A 17,255-nucleotide genomic window follows, 5' to 3' on the forward strand; every position below is an offset into this window, starting at 1 on the left:
GCTGCACAGAAGCGATTCTCTGTCGCTTCAATCGCAGTGGAAAGTCGCTCCTACTGTGAACAAGTCTGTAAACCATGGATGTAGGTACATTCATTACAGATCTATGGTCCTTGGACAAACACTCCCCACAGCATTCCTGAACACCATTACATTACATTAGATTACATTACATTGCATTTGGCAGACACTTTATAACCAAATCGACTTTCAAAAGAGGACATAATCAAGCCAACATCACAAGCAAATACAAGTGCACAGGAAATATACAGAACAACAAGTGCAGTTGCAAAGAGGGGTTAGTTTTTTTTTTTTTTTTCTTCACTCCCAGTCACTGTTCCCACCAAGTAAACAGTTCAGAAGTTTCAGAGGGACTTCTATGGGTCCACATGCCCTCCAGCAGAAGGTTTAGAGAATTCCTGATGACCCTGCCACTGGTGCCAGGAAGGGAAGGCTCATACAGTAATAATGAGTGTCCCACGGTGAAGGTCACATAGTGGTCAAGGTCAAGGGTCAAGGTCAAACATGGAGAGAGTGACCATGATGCACCGCCAGCCAGCCAGGGTCACACAGTAGTTTCTGTCTTGCCGGCGGCCAGCTTCGTGCTCAGGCAGTGTGTTAAGCGGTGGTGCTGCTGTCTGTACCTGTGGAACAACAAGACATTAGCAGTAACCCCTCCAGTGGTGTAGTCTATGTAGAACGCAGGTATACGGACTGGAGTGTACCCACTTCTAAATTTCAGGGATTTCAGTATACACACTTCAAATTGATTGATCCATTGTTTTGAATAGCACAAATATATACAGTATACCCACTTCAATAAATGTTCAAATATACAGTATACCCACCATAAAAAAAGTAGACTACACCACTGAGCCCCCTCATATCTGATGTCAACATCTATCGTCACCTTCATATTCCAAGACATCCACGGCTATTCTCATAAGATAATGATAGGCTGCAAGATGTGCAACTGTAAGAGCATTGTTGCTGGGCATGATAATCGGATAAATGATCACATTTTATTATATGGTTGTGACGTCATCTGTCGAATGCTCCATTCATTTCAACGGGGCTCCCCAACGTTCGGACGTCTGTTATTTTTCGATAACGGACGGGTTGGTCTATAACAGACCGCTGTCAATGGCAACAAGACTTTTCACTGCTAAAGCGACTTTTCAACAAGACTCTAATCAGCTGCTGTGATAGACAGCACCCGTTGTCCTGGCTACCGCTGTCAATGGCAACAAGACGTTCACTGCTAAAGCCACTGGCTTGTATACAAGTCAGTGGCTAAAGCGAATGTTTCATATCACTCCGCAGGGGGTCCGGTCTTTTGTCACTCTAATCAGCTGCTGTGATAGACAACACCTGTTGTCCTGGCTAGCCTACCTAGCTGTTGCCTAGCGGTGTTCCACAACGGCACTGTTTTGTTTTGCGCAGCAACAATCTTAACATTAAATAGGTCTAAAGCAATGTCCCCGCATGTGTGAATCATTTAAGTATATCCATATAATAAGCGGGTTCGCTTTGTGGAATAGCGAACCCGCTATATCCATATAATAAGAAGGTCGCTTTGTGGAATAGCAGCACTTCAGAGAGAACAAGACCCCTCCGCTCCGCGTCGGGGTCTAAAGATTCTCTCTGTCGTGCTGCTATTCCACGGTAGCGACCTTCTCGCCGAACGTTAACCCTTACATAACAACTGAAGAAGAAAACCATTTGCACAGTAGAAAATGCAGTGTTAACCCCAACACTTACGTACTGTGGAGAGTATTTGGGGACCAAATGTACTCTAGAAAATGTTAAATCAACTCAAAGTGTTGAATAAACACTGTCAAATGTACTATGTATGATCATCATCTCAAGGGGGAAAAAATATGCAATCATGTGAGGCAGGAACAGTGTTGCCAGATGGGAAATGCTTTTGGGAGGAAAGACACGAATCAAATAGTTGTTTTCATGCAACTGCTGTTAAGTAACTGAAATTACCCTGAAATTATCGTAGCCTACATTGCGTGTTGTTGATCCTACAGAGAATAAAAGTATGCTACAAAAGTATGCTACAAATATGATAATTATTAGAGATGCACCGGAGCCTGATTTTTAGGATCCTGCCAGATACCGGATCCACTGCTTAAGATCCTGCCGGATCCGGAACCGGATACCGGATCCTACGAAAGGGTTGAAACACATAGCCTACTCGCACATGTGGGCCCTTTTTATTACGTTGGTTCAAACTATTTTTTAGACTCATTGGCTTACTGCCACACTGCCTGCACTGGCCGCTTCCAAAGTTCTTTCACCCCATGCAGCAATTGGGGTTGTGAAAGACTGACTGAAAAACCTAGGCTAGAGATGCACCAGATCCTGATTTTTAGGTAACTGCCGGATACCGGATCCACTGCTTAAGATCCTGCCGGATCCGGATCCTGTGAAAAACCCTATTATCCTGCCGGAACCGGATCTTGGATCCTGTGCATCTCTAATTATTGACATCTGTCAACACTGGGCAGGCAGCTTACTTTGAGATTGCTCGTTGGATCTGTTGGTTCTCCTCCTCCTGCAGCCTCCAGAGGACACTCTCCAGAATGGGCAGCTCCAAGTTCAGGTACTGGGCCACCTGACAAGCCAAATTATTCACACAAATTAGAAATAATATACTGTAATATGAACATCATGTGTGTGTGTGTGTCTGTGTCTGTGTGTGTGTCTGTGTGTGTGTGTGTCTGTGTGTGTGTGTGTCTGTGTGTGTGTGTGTGTGTGTGTGTGTGTGTGTGTGTGTGTGTGTGTGTGTGTGTGTGTACGTGCGCACTTGGCCAACGAATAAAAAAAAGATTGTGCAGTGGAGAACTGAAGAGGAGTGCTGAGTCAAAGGCTATGTCTCAAATGACACACTTTTGTCAGTGCACTGATAGTCAGACTGAGGTCTTCAGTGCACAGTGTCGTGGAAAATTTGAGCACTATGCACTGTGCCCTCACTGGAAGTGACGGCTGAGCATGGCATTAGCTCGCCAAAATATCAGTTGGCTACTGTTTACAATGTACAGCGTCTGGTGCTTGTATTTCCATTTCCTTCACCCCAGAGGACAGCAATCACACATACAGTACTTTGGTTGGAATGAAAAGGTTGGTGTCCCATCAACATTACTTACAGAACTAGCGTGAGCGCCCTAGGCACTGAAAAACAGTGCCCGAAGTGCACAAGTGCGTGATTTGAGACACAGCCAGAGACATTTTACATTCTACTCTACTGTATTTCCTCTGGTTCTGGTTAGCTGAGTGCTGAGTGCTATTTGTTCTATAAAGCGTCTCTGGATTCTGATTAGCTGAGTGCTGAGTGCTATTTGTTCTGTAAAGCGTCTCTGGGTTCTCGTTAGCTGAGTGCTATTTGTTCTGTAAAGCGTCTCTGGGTTCTCGTTAGCTGAGTGTACTGCTACTCACATCATTGCTGACTTCCTGTTCATCCGTATCCATCAGGAAGACTCTCATGATGTTCTCTGAGGGACCCTGGAGGATCCGCTCCAACAAAGGCAGCTCAGCAGACGCCAACTTCCTCCGCTCTGTACCGTGTGTAGCATGGAATAGAATAGAATAGAATAGAATAGAATAGAATAGAATAGGGCAAATTAGAGGCCAATGGCATATACTTGGATAAAGTGAAATAGAACAGAACAAAAAGCTGAATTTGGTGTCATGAATCAAGTCAAGTGAAATCAAAGTTTATTTGTACCGCACTTTTAAAACAACAAGGAATTTTAGGGAATTTTAAAGAAGATGGCCTATTGGTTCACCTTCAATATATACCTGTACAATGGACTGAGTTAAGTAGGATATAGTACGAAAATTGTGTGTATGTGTGGGAGGCCAGTTTAAGCCAAACAATGCCCAGGCAGCTTACTGGTTCCATTCCATTCCATGTTGTAGCTTCCCCTTCTCAAGATCTGTCTCTGGAAATCGAAAGGTTGCCATGAGGATAGAACTAACTCACCCCCACTTTGATGGATGCAGTAGAGGGCAAATTCATTCGGGTCATTCTCTATCTGAGAACAGAGACCAAGAAAGGGATTAAACACTGAGACAACAAGGTTACTTATTTGTCACATGAATACATACGTAGAAATAATGTGAATTTATGAGATGCAAACAAATTCACGCTGGTACTATGTATGAGAGAGAGAGAGAGAGAGAGAGAGAGACGTTGTATGTTGCTGGATCTCAATCCAGCGATTTTTGACCTACAATTCGATACACCCCACGATTTCTGAAATGTTTCTCCATTAACGTTTGGAAACACTATCACATTAAATCATAAGGTTGTTTTCAGGACTAATGGGTAACAAAACTTTGAAAGGGTGCATCACGATACTGCCTCCTTGTATCATGATACAGTATCGTGACTCTGAGTATCAAGATTTCTCGGTTCAATACAATATCTTTACAGCCCTAGTGTTCATGTTTCAGTGTGTGTAGGGTGATCATCTGTATGGACTTCGTCCGGACAACCCCGCCCCTTAACTATCTAACCTACCATCCTCGCGCAGTATCCGTGGCTTCAACTGCTTCGTGTCACTCCCCAACTTCGTGTCATTCTAAACAGTAGACTGAAATCAGGAACCTGCGCTGCCATCTTACCTCGACTAACTCAGCTGCCAAAAACAGTTTTAGTTGTAAAACAATATGTTTTGGGAAGGATTTTCACATTTCATTACACCTACATTCCCACTCCGATGAAAGAGTCAGCAGTACCACTAATTTTACATTGTATCAGAGACGGTAGAGTATACTACGATAGACAATCCCTTCATTGTAGTCTGTATTTATTTCATCAATTATTTTTTTTTACACGTATTGGGAAGTCATGCATGCATGCATGTGTATTATAGCCTACAATTTATGTGATGTACTTTACTCAAAGTTAAGGTCAGGAGTGTGTTTATCAGCGGTGTTTTAAAACGAGAGGCGACCGCTTCTGTCAGCATTTTTCCCCCTGCAGACCCTTGGATAACCATAGCAACAACAGAAGCTCATAATACAGACAGAGAACACCCGTGCAGAAAGACGCTCTTTACCCTGGTTACAAAGTTGTGAGAGCCCTCGTTGTAAATACATTTAGCGGACAAACTTGCTTGCACTATGCGTTGCCAGTACAGTTCATTTGTTGTGCCAAGTCTGGATTAAAATCTGGAGTAACATGGCGGCCGCAGATATCGGAAACACGACCGACTGTCAATCTAGTTTGTGTCAATGACGTTGCCTCGCATCTCGAGGCCATAAGCACAAGGCGAGGAGGAGAGGAAAGACAAAGAGAGGGACACACGTCGTAAAAACGGACCGATGGCCACCCTATGTGTGTGGCGTATTAGCTACACACTGAAACATAGTGTCCGAAGTGCACAAGTGCACCATTTGAGGTCCGGCATGTGTCTGTGCTGTCTGGTTGTTAACCTTAAACTTGTTGAGAAGCTGACGGATGACCTCGTGTGTCGTCATGCTGCTGTTGATTCGTACGTTGGTGGTTGTACCATAGGATGGGGTGAAGATGGACGTCTACTCAACCGATCAAAGCAGCGGAGACAAGCAGACACGGTAACACTTTATAATAATGTCTCCTTAGTAAAGACTTAGTAAATAATTTACTGGTGATGAACGAAACATTAACAAATGTTTTTATCATTAACTAAGTTTTATTAATGCTTTATAAAATATCTACAAATGATATATACAAGATTTTATGTACCTTATAACAGAGTATTTTATTCATTTACAAGCAATTTGTAAATGTTTGATAAATATAAGATATTAACATAACATTTCCTAGTCATTTACAAACATTTGTTAACATTTTCTAGTCATTTACAAATATTTGTTAACATTTCCTAGTCATTTACAAACATTTGTTCATCAATAGTTAATTATTTATTAAGTCATTATAATGCTTTTTTGCATCCATTATTATAAAGTGTTACCGAAGACACTACCGTCAGTCAGTGCTTTCTTTAGAGTTAGGTACAGCTTGTAAATAAATGATACAGTATGTACAGTAAACGAAACAGTATAGGTCAGGTGTGCACTTCTCGAAAGCGTAGTTGTCAGCCAGCTAGCAACTTCTGTAGTTGTCAATGGGAAATTGCATTGCAAACAACAAAGTAGGTAACGTGGTTAGCAACTATGGTTTCGAGAAATGCACCCCAGATGTAGTTATGAAACATACAGCAGGCCTTTTCTCTCACATCTATCTCTGACAACTGACCAATCCAATCGCCACATCCATTTTGGCTGATGTTTTAGTTGTCGTGGTGGTTGATCATGTACGTGTACTTGAAAAGGTCACTGACCTTGTAGTTGTAAAAGTGTCCGTTGATGGAGAAGCGGTGTTGCTGGGCGCGCTGTCGCTCGGCAGCCGTCCTGCTCTTGACCCTCTTCTTGACGAGCGAGGCGTCGCTGAGGCTGCGGATGAGCAGGAGGTCCTCCTCTGCGTCCAGCATGGCTTTGGGCCGCGGCGATCGCATGGTGCTGCTACTGTAGCTGCTCAGTACTATGGGGAGAGGAGGAGGGGCAAGGGTTAACAGTTGACCTTTGACCTCTGAGGGTCTCCTCTGCGTCCAGCATGGCCTTGGGCCGCGGCGATCGCATGGTGCTGCTACAGTAGTTGCTCAGTACTATGGGGAGAGGAGGAGAGGAGGAGAGGTAAGGGTTGACCTTTGACCTCTGAGGTCCTCCTCCACCTCCACCATGTCTTTGGGGCGCGGCAATCGCATGGTGCTGCTACTGTAGCTGCTCAATACTATGGGGAGAGGAGGAGAGGTAAGGGTTGACCTTTGACCTCTGAGGTCCTCCTCCACCTCCACCATGTCTTTGGGGCGTGGTGCCCGCATGGTGCTCCTACTGTATTTGTTCAGTACTATGGGGAGAGGAGGAGGGGCAAGGGTTAACAGTTGACCTTTGACCTCTGAGGGTCTCCTCTGCGTCCAGCATGGCCTTGGGCCGCGGCGATCGCATGGTGCTGCTACAGTAGTTGCTCAGTACTATGGGGAGAGAGGAGGAGAGGAAAGGGTTAACAGTTGACCTTTGACCTCTGAGGGTCTCCTCTGCGTCCAGCATGGCCTTGGGCCGCGGCGATCGCATGGTGCTGCTACTGTAGTTGCTCAGTACTATGGGGAGAGGAGGAGGGGCAAGGGTTAACTGTTGACCTTTGACCTCTGACCTTTGAGGTCCTCCTCCTCTGCGTCCACCATGTCTTAGGGGCGCGGCGATCGCACAGTGCTTGCATGCATACTGCAGTAACGAGCGTAGGCCAGTCCTTCATGTGGGAAAATGTATGGAATGGAAAGGGGAACCCATGCTAAATACATTGCTACTGCCATTTCCAGTCACAAATATTATCAACAAAACATTCCTGGTAAGCACTATGACTGTTGTTTAACAATAGGCTGTATTGACAAATCGTTCAGGTGTGTAGTTTTACAGCAGGTTAGAAGATTTCAACCTGTACTCGCTAGCATCGTGCTAATGTTTATGGGTTTGGCCCCATAAAAATTGAGCTTTGTGACAGAGTATATAATAATCTAGTGGCGCAAAATAATCGAAACGCTACTCAAATGGGGTCTTATTATTTCTAGCTTCGAACTGAATATTAATATTTCAGGACAAAAAATTATAAAAAATCACAAAAATTATAATGGTAAAAAACTCCATTGACACCCATTCATTTTGCACTGTCCCGTGGTTAGGGTTAGCCAGTTGTGGCTAGTAGCAAGTTCCGTGAGTGAACAGCCCCTGGCATAGGTAAGGGTTGACCTTTGACCTCTGACCTCTGAGGGCCTCCGGCGTTCGCATGGTGCTGCAACATTATTTGCTCAGTACTACCCTACTAACAATTTTTAGTTCTAAGAAGGTTCCTGGAACACAAGCCCTTGGTTCCAGTTTAGTTCTGGGTACGTCCCCAAAGAGTCATGTTTGGTTATTTTTCAGTTCTCACTTGGTTGGCAGGAAAGTTTAATTTTCATTCCTAGAATGTTATATGTGTAGTTCCCATTCCGTTCCCTTATTGTTCTCTCACCGTCACTTTATTCCTGTTCAAGTCATGTTTCTTCCCTTGCTGTTCCCATATGGTTCCCTTAACCTTGTTGGTTACATATTTGGTTCCTTAGACATGCTCCTGATGTTCCCACAACCTTGTTTATTATTGTGAATGTGTTTTGGTCCTGCCTCACTATCTCTCACCATAGTTGAGGTACCCTGATCATGGTACTTAAGCACCTCCCATCCTCCACCATGACTGAAACACCCTGCGCCTGGCATCAGGTTGCCACACTGCTATCTGAAGATAATGTTTAAAGTTGCTAGAAACATGTATGATATATAATTTATCCATCAGTGTATGCCGTACTGTACCACAATGGGAGAGAAATATCTGTTGAGCATGCATGAACACAATCTAGTGGGGATTAATACCAAATAAATCCTTAATGAAGTTAAAAGAACCATATCATCTACATCAAGTGCACGATTGAGCAAGCAATGTAACATGTGCTGTTATTGACTAGCTCACAAAGCAAGGCACAAGATGTAGCTAACAAATGCCATAAGCCAAAAGCGCTATTAGCTTGCTTGCAAAGCAGGTAAACAAGCGCTATGCTGTGCCATGCTGACCAGCCAGCAGGCAAATAACTAAAGCACTCTGACAGTCCAGGTTTATATACAGGCTCAAGAGTACCATGTGACCAGATTGATTAGGAGTTTTTCAGGTGCAAGCAATTGAGTCATGATATACCAGCCCTAAGTAATTAAGTTTGGCCAGGCGCTGATGGACAGATTGGTTGTGAGGGGCCTGCTTGTTACCGGCAAAGGTGTAACAAGTTCTCAGGTTATTTCTTTCACTCGCCACATCTTTTGTGTGATGTTGTGTTCACAGCCAAACCTTAAATCAACCCAACCAAGTTGAGTTAAATGAATGTAATGGAATAGAAAAAAATAGATTGTGTACATGATTAAATCTGGAGGAAATACTGTTACTATTATGTAGATGTACATGATTTAATCGGGTGGACAGTCATCATTGCTTATGCTCTGAACAACACAGTATAAACAAAGTTGGGGGAACATCAGGAGCACGTCTAGGGAACCAGACGTGACCAGACCTATAATGTAACCATCAAGGTTATGGGAACCATATGGGAACGATGAGGGAACAAACATGAAAAGCAATAAAGTTACGGTGAGAGAACGGCAAGGGAATGGAATAGGAACCACACATATATCGTTCTGGGAACTTAAATTAAACTTTCCTGGCAACCCAGTGAGAACCGAAACAGAACCAAAAATGACGTATCCGAAACGTATCCAGAACCGAACCGGAACCAATGGCAGCTTGGTTTTTACTGTAACCAAAGAGAACGTTTCTAAGTGGTAGATTTTGGTTTGGTAATAACCCCAACCTTTAGAGAACCAAAAGTCAAACGTTCTCTTTATGTTCTCTGTTACTAGGGTATGGGAGAGGAGGAGAGGCAAGGGTTAACTGTTGACCTTTGACCTCTGAGGTCCTCCTCTGCGTCCAGCATGGCCTTGCGCCGCGGCAATCACATGGTGCAGCTACTGTATTTGCTCAGTGCTATGGGGAGAGGAGGAGAGGTAAGGGTTGACCTTTGACCTCTGAGGTCCTCTGAGATCCTCCTTCTCGGCGTCCAGCATGGCTTTGGGCCGCGGCGATCGCATGGTGCTCCTACTGTATTTGTTCAGTACTATAGGGAGAGGAGGAGAGGAAAGGGTTAACAGTTGACCTTTGACCTCTGAGGTCCTCCTCTGCGTCCAGCATGGCTTTGGGCCGCGGCGAACGCATGGTGCTGCTACTATAGCTGCCTGAGGAAAGGATTTACCGTTGACCCCTGACCTCAAGTCCTCCTCGGCCTCCATCACGGGTTTAGGCCTTGGCAACTGCTCAGTACTATGGAAGGGTTAAGTGTTGAACCCTGACCTCTGAGTTCGTCACTCGCCTTTCTATGGCTTTCAGCTTTTCTGATTATTGTCACTCCTCCAAAGTATTAATCTGCGAATTCAACTGTGTTTCAGAGCACACTGTCAACATGATCAAGTCAGCGTCCGCAGTTATGCCATACTGAGTGGGCCTCACCTCGCGTGATGACAGGGGGATACTTAGTCGGCCTCACCGCGCGTGATGACAGGGGGATACTTAGTCGGCCTCACCGCGCGTGATGACAGGAGAATACTGAGTGGGCCTCACCGCACATGATGACAGGGGGATACTGAGTGGGCCTCACCTCGCGTGATGACAGGGGGATACTGAATGGGCCTCTCTCACCTTGTGTGATGACAGGGGATGCCGTACTGAGTGGGCCTCACCTCGCGTGATGACAGGGGGATGCTGAGTGGGCTTCACCTCGCGTGATGACAGGGGATGCCGTACTGAGTGGGCCTCACCTCGCGTGATGACAGGGGATGCCGTACTGATTGGGCCTCACCTCGCGTGATGACAGGGCCGTACTGAGTGGGCCTCACCTTGCGTGATGACAGGGGGATACTGAGTGGGCCTCACCTCGCGTGTTGACAGGGGATGCCGTACTGAGTGGGCCTCACCTTGCGTGACGACAGGGGGATCCTGAATGGGCCTCACCTCGCGTGATGACAGGGGGATACTGAGTGGGCCTCACCTCGCGTGATGACAGGGGATGCCGTACTGAGTGAGCCTCACCTCGCGTGATGACAGGGGGATACTGAGTGGGCCTCACCTCGCGTGATGACAGGGGGACACTGAGTGGGCCTCTCTCACCTCGCGTGACGACAGGGGAGCCATACTGAGTGGGCCTCACCTCGCGTGATGACAGGGGGATACTGAGTGGGCCTCACCTCGCGTGATGACAGGGGATGCCGTACAGAGTGGGCCTCACCTCGCGTGATGACAGGGGGATACTGAGTGGGCCTCTCTCACCTCGCGTGATGACAGGGGATGCCGTACTGAGTGGGCCTCACCTCGCGTGATGACAGGGGGATGCTGAGTGGGCTTCACCTCGCGTGATGACAGGGGATGCCGTACTGAGTGGGCCTCACCTCGCGTGATGACAGGGGATAGCGTACTGAGTGGGCCTCACCTCGCGTGACGACAGGGGATACTGAGTGGGCCTCACCTCGTGTGATGACAGGGGGATACTGAGTGGGCCTCACCTCGCGTGACGACAGGGGATGCCATACTGAGTGGGCCTCACCTCGCGTGATGACAGGGGGATACTTAGTCGGCCTCACCGCGCGTGATGACAGGAGAATACTGAGTGGGCCTCACCGCACATGATGACAGGGGGATACTGAGTGGGCCTCACCTCGCGTGATGACAGGGGGATCCTCGAGGATGTTGGGTTTGCTCTCCTCCAGCTCATCTATGCGCAGAAGATCGTCATATTCCCCCCAGCGCGTCATGCCTCTGCGGACACCAAACGCCATCTCAGGGGGTTACCAAAATCAACTCCAATGCAAAAGCAGTGTTTTACAACAGGCGCCTTTACTCTGTGTTTACCTATTGACCAAGTCAAAAGCTGACTAAACGTATGTGCTGTATGTAAGTGTAAACATGGTTTTACGAGAGGACACAGTGATACTGAGAGGAGAGTTATGGCGACTTTAGTATCAGTTCCTCTAACCCAGGGGTTCCCAACCTTTTCCAACGTGGGGCCCACTCCAAATTGTCACAAATATTCAGGGCCCACTTCTGACCCAATAAAGAATAAAACTCAAATAAATCAATAGCAACACACACCAAAATATGATTATAATTTGTAGAAAATTACTTCAAGGCCCAGTAGAAATACCTTCAGAGCCCACCAGTGGGCCCCGGCCCATAGGTTGAAAATCACTGCTCTAACCTCTTGTTTCCGAGGGGACTAACGGGGGAGTCCAGAGGGGACTGTGGAGAGGAGTGGAGTGGTGAGGGCGATGGCGATGGCGAGGGCGACGGGGAAGAGAGACTCTGCTTGTCGTCCTGGATCATCAGGCGGATGGGCCTCTTCACCCCCCATGACACCACCAGGAAACCCTCCACCCTCACCTCACCACCAGCACTCTGGAAACAACAGCACAGGGGTAATAATACTACTACTACTGCTACTACTAATAATAATAATAGTAATAATAATAACTTGGTTTTATATAGCGCCTTTCAAGTAACCCAAGGTCGCTTTACAAAAGGAGAGTGAGCAGGGGAATAGAGAGAGAGAGGAGAGGAGGGGGGGTAGAGGTGGGGTTGGGGCAGGGTGGTTAAGGACCATAGGCCTCAGTGAATACATTTCTGGAAACCATAGCTGCCTACTACAGTACATTAGCTACTTTGCTGTTTGCAATGCAGTTTCTCATTGCCAACTACCCAAGTTGCTAACAGGCTAACAACTATGCTTTCGAGAAATGCACCACCAGGAACCCCTCCACCTTCACCTCACCACCAGCGCTCTGGAAACAGCAGACAGCAACTGGCAGCGTGTTGGAGGGGTAACTTTCTGATTTATATTCTGTGTAAAAAAATGTGCATTCTTTGGATTTTGACCACTGGCAAGAATGATGACGTTTTAACCTCTCATTCTTCCTCCGAAACGTCATCATGCTTGCCAGTGAATGAATAAAAAGAAAAAAATTACTTAAAGAAGAACAAATCCAAAGGAGTGTGCAAACTTTTTTCCACAAAACATTACTTTTTTGTTCAGCACCAAAGGGATTGAGCCCAAGTAACTCTACAAATGAACTTTCTAATTTATAACAATTCAAAACCATCTCTCTTGTCTCTTTGTACTAGCATGAGGTGCAATTCACGGCAGCATCATTGCTAACTAAGTTAGTAACTTCGATAGCAATGCAATTTCCCGTAGACAACCTACCAAATTGCCGACTGGTAAGTAACAACCCTTTTATGAAACAGGGTCATGGCTGACAGTATAATGCCCAAAGCTGTTATGGATTTATCATGTTGTGGGACTAAAAATAAAGGATAATTTTCTGTGCTTGCAGGGCCGTAACGAGACATTTTCAAATACCAAGGTCAAATACTGTGTGCTGTACAGCATACTGTACATTTTGAATACTGAAACTCTTCAGTCAAACTCTTCAGTTAGTTTTCATTAATACTGAGGACATGACCTCTGTGTCCTCAATGGTAGTTATGGCCATGTGTGGTTGTCTGCCTCCGCTGAGGAGGATTTCAAGATGGCTTATGAATATGGAAGTTAAACCTCCCTCCATGCACACAAATATAAAAGGCGAAGGTGGTTTGATGGTGATGATAAACATGAACAGGAAATGTCTGTGAATGTCCAACACAAGTTTTCGACACCTAAAAAAGTAACACCATGAAGCTCAAAGTCTTTAAGTAGTTAACTGTCATAGGATAGCCCAGTGTTGCCAGATGTATCGTATTTGTACCATAATTTTGTCAATTTTGTCCTCTGAACGATAAAAAAAACATGTTGTACGATAATTTCAAAGTTGTCTTTCAGTTCATTTAGATGCCATGAAACAACAATTTGGGTCCTCTATCATAATTTCCTCCCAAAAAGCCCCCAAAAACGATAATTTTGAGGTTTTGGTGCGATAATTCAGCATTTTCCTTCTGGCAGCACTGGGACAGCCTTTGATTGAATGACAGCCTACCTCATGATAATGCAGATGGAGGTGGGGTTTATCCCTCAGGAAGCAGTTGTACGTGTTCAGCAGGGACAGGAATTCAGCCCTAAATGGATGGATATGGGAATGGATAGCGAGTTAAAACATGCAATACACATCTAGCTTTGTTTTACCATCCCTCTCGTGCTAGTACAAGGGGACAGGAATAGGCTAATACAAATCGACAATATGCTGCAGTGGCCTATTGAGCTGGTTTAATCCGCTGCATAAATGAGTGTTTGATATCTGGAGGCCTAACGGAGACATAGATTTGGGTAGAGCAGCGTTGCAACTGTCACTGATTTAAAATAAATAATAATAAATCAAAATGAGTAATTTTGTTAGGTTTATGAGGTATTAGGATTAATTATGGGGCAGCCGTGGCTAATTGACCCGCACCCCTCCACTGCCTAACTGCACATGCTGAGGTCCCCTTGAATAAGGCACATAACCCCATACTGCTCCAGGGACTGTAACCAGTAGCCTTTAAATAACTGTATGTCGCTTTGGGAGAATATCAAAAATCTGTTAAATGTATTATACATGTAATGTGATAAAATGATTACTTGGGGCATGGTTACCTGGAGAAAGCCCTCCCATCGCCAATGGAGATGACAGAGGCAGGTCTAGGTGTTTCCATTGCCACCATCCACCAGATCTGTAGAACAACAACATTAAGTAGGTTTCAGCACTCTGTCTGTATATTTAAGTGACTAAAATGAATCACCTGCATGAAGAATTTCAATTCAGAATTGATTAGGCTGTAGATCCCTTTCAAAACGCTACATATTAAAAATATTTTAAAAACTCAAAACAAAAAAAAAACATTCAAAACGTATGTGTTCCCATTGTGATTCTCAGTTAGGCCCTACTATCAGAATCACTATTTTGTTGTTTGAATTGGGTAAGGATCTGATGACATTACATGTAACCTCGTCTCAGTAAACCGAAATTATGTTGAAATCAAAACTGAAGGCTATAGGTATGCAATATACAGCACATTGGAATCCTGCATATTGCAACCCTGAACAAAACTAACTGAATGGTCTGTCCAATGTCAGGTGGCTGCCTGGGCATGCAAGCTGTCACGATGAAACATCTGTGTTAGTATTTCAAGAAGGTCTCCCCCTGCAGGACAAACTGTAGACTCTCAGGACAAACTGTGGCACTCGTAAGCAGTGCGGTACTTATTCAAGGCAACAAAAAGCATGAATCCAAACCAGAGGGCCACAGTTTTCTCTCTTTCTTTTAACATTTTACCCTCAGGCCAGAAAGGGGCCCCTGCAGGTCTGCCAACCTTGATGCTGAAGGCATTGGAGAAAACTGTGTTGTGTAAAAATTTGTTATAGAAATACATTGTACAATGTTCTCTGCAGTGAATGTTGTTTAGACAAGCCCAGGCTATCAACATACACGTCTTCCTATCTTTATTATTCATTGGATTAATGTGCATTATCAGGAAATCATCAGAGTAGAGTAGAGTAGAGTATCGTTTATTGATCCCAGGGGGAAATTAAGATGTCAAGTAGCATACACACATAAATAAAGACATTGCGCACAAGACATGTCATATCACACACATATTACACATAAAATAAACATATATACCTCACTGTTGCATACATTTTGCCAAGGCATCTCTCTCTCCCTCACACACACACACACACACACCAAAATATAAAGTATAAAGTGTTCACAGTGTTAACATGTGCCTTAGCCAAGTGGCATATACAGTAGAAGCCAAGACAAGGTGGCCATAAAGTGTCCAGGAGTGTCCATAGTCTCTCTGCCTAGTACAATGTCCATTGTATTCCTTGGAAAAAGGAATCATGCATGAGTATGGTGCATTTTCAAACTACAATGCATTAAATGCAGTTGCCAATCTCTCTCTTTTTTGCCTTGGCGTCCCATTAGAGTATAGACCCCTGAGGCAGGTCGGTCTCATGAGTCTGTTTTCCTCTCAGAAACCATCTTGACACAGGATGCACAATGTGCTTTGGCATTTAACCTGATGAGCTACGTCCCTCTCACTTTTCTCTCTCATTCTTCTTCTTAGATAGGCCTACTGTAACAGTGCCCCTCTTGTCTTATTCTCCACTCTCTTTCCCCAATCGATTTCTTGCAGACTCTCTCTTTCCTTTCAGTCTAGTTCTCTCTCTTTTACGGTGTCGTGTGTGTGTATTCTGTCATGCCTGAACGTGTGTAGTTCCCTCCCTCACACTACCAGCTGAGTCTCTTGTGTCAACAAGTCTTGAGTCAACATCTCCTTTGCACCTTCCTGCCCTGTACTCTGGCCCCACCTACTGACAGCTACATATTCAGGAGCAGGAACCAAATACAGTGTGTGCATTCCAATATGCACATTCATGTCCTCCACTTGTGCTTGTGGCCTCGCCCCGCCTCCCGGCCCCGCCTCCGTGGAGAAAACGATAAAGATTCCCAGCTGTCAGCCTAGCCACAACAACATTTGGGGGACTGTTTTTCATTCACCCTCCCAATTGCAAGATATATTTAATAATATATTTTCTGTCATCACTGACATCATCATGAGGTCACAAGTATACAAGGGAGGACAGACGTCCACATATTGGAATGCAACCTGTGTATCCCTCTACATGCCTCCCTGCATCAAACACGGCGTTTCTCTGACTGCACTTGAAAAACCACAAGGTTCTCAACACAATGCATAACCTGAGGCAGCAGCTGTGCTTGCAAACAGAGCTGTGGTGAGCCAACACCCTCGTCTACACAAAAGAGGAAGAGAATGACAGGCAATTTACAAGGGCCCTTTGAATCCCAAGGCTAGGGAATGGCTTCACAGGTGAAGTATAGATCACTCCCTAATCGTCTGCATTCACGTTAAGCCAGCAAAGGGACTATGAAAGTCTGTTGCTAACCACAGCCCGCTCCGTACGTTGCACTGTGCTTGTTCAGGACTCCTGGGACTGTCAAAGAAGCCTAGACACTGATTTAAGTTAAATCGAAGTTAAAAGTTAAAACGAAAGCAAAAACAAAGATTCAACCCACCTGCTTGAGAAAACGTTGAGAAACTCTGGGACTCTGAGACGGCCCCTTCGCTTTTACATTTCTCTCACAGAGCTGGTGGAAATCCTGGCGTGTGCTTGAGAGAGACAAACCCCAGAAAGCAAATGACAGGTAGTAGTAGTAGTAGTAGTAGTAGTAGTAATAGTGGAGACTGAGAGCATGCTACTGCTAAGGTACACTCCGAGGTGAAGCCGTAACATGTAACATGACTAACCTGCACTGATTCACCTTTAGTCGGAGCACGCAGGAATGGCTGGGCTTGCCTCAACACACTGGCAAACACACCCACTGCTCTCTGAACCACAAACACACACCTGGCTCACACACACACACACACCTGGCTCACACACTCACACACACACACACACACACACACACACACACACACACACACACACACACACACACACACACACACACACACACACACACACACACACACACACACACACACAGGTGAGCTGGAGGTAGCCGAGGATATCTTAACTATTTCCAGCCCAGAGAGGAGTCTACCAGGTAATAGACAGGGAACCGCGTCCATATGCATTACAGAACAG

General features: G+C 45.3%; 1 protein-coding gene across 1 annotated transcript; it reads right to left on the reverse strand.

Annotated features, from left to right (window-relative positions):
• Positions 1 to 324: 324 nt before the first annotated feature.
• On the reverse strand, positions 325 to 16,921 carry rassf6 (Ras association domain family member 6). Its single transcript, XM_063211147.1, has 12 exons — positions 16,681 to 16,921; positions 14,235 to 14,311; positions 13,642 to 13,720; positions 11,871 to 12,067; positions 11,344 to 11,431; positions 8,135 to 8,145; positions 6,336 to 6,525; positions 5,446 to 5,547; positions 3,989 to 4,040; positions 3,442 to 3,560; positions 2,523 to 2,620; positions 325 to 641 (listed from the first exon to the last, which is right to left on the reverse strand). The coding sequence occupies exons 2-12, from the start codon at positions 14,300 to 14,302 to the stop codon at positions 563 to 565; spliced, it is 1,083 nt and encodes a 360-aa protein (XP_063067217.1). The 5' UTR covers positions 14,303 to 14,311; positions 16,681 to 16,921; the 3' UTR covers positions 325 to 562.
• Positions 16,922 to 17,255: the final 334 nt, after the last annotated feature.

This window comes from Engraulis encrasicolus, chromosome 11 (genome assembly GCF_034702125.1).
Source record: "Engraulis encrasicolus isolate BLACKSEA-1 chromosome 11, IST_EnEncr_1.0, whole genome shotgun sequence".
NCBI classification, from domain to species: Eukaryota; Metazoa; Chordata; class Actinopteri; order Clupeiformes; family Engraulidae; genus Engraulis; species Engraulis encrasicolus.

Excerpts from the sequence above, each read along its gene's own strand:
- rassf6 (XM_063211147.1), bottom strand. The coding sequence starts at position 14,302 with ATGGTGGCAATGGAAACACCTAGACCTGCCTCTGTCATCTCCATTGGC. Across the intron at positions 11,432-11,870 it reads AGTCCCCTCGGAAACAAGAG|AGGCATGACGCGCTGGGGGG; the intron begins GTTAGAGCAGTG and ends TGGTGTCCGCAG. Across the intron at positions 3,561-3,988 it reads CTGCATCCATCAAAGTGGGG|AGCGGAGGAAGTTGGCGTCT; the intron begins GTGAGTTAGTTC and ends CACACGGTACAG.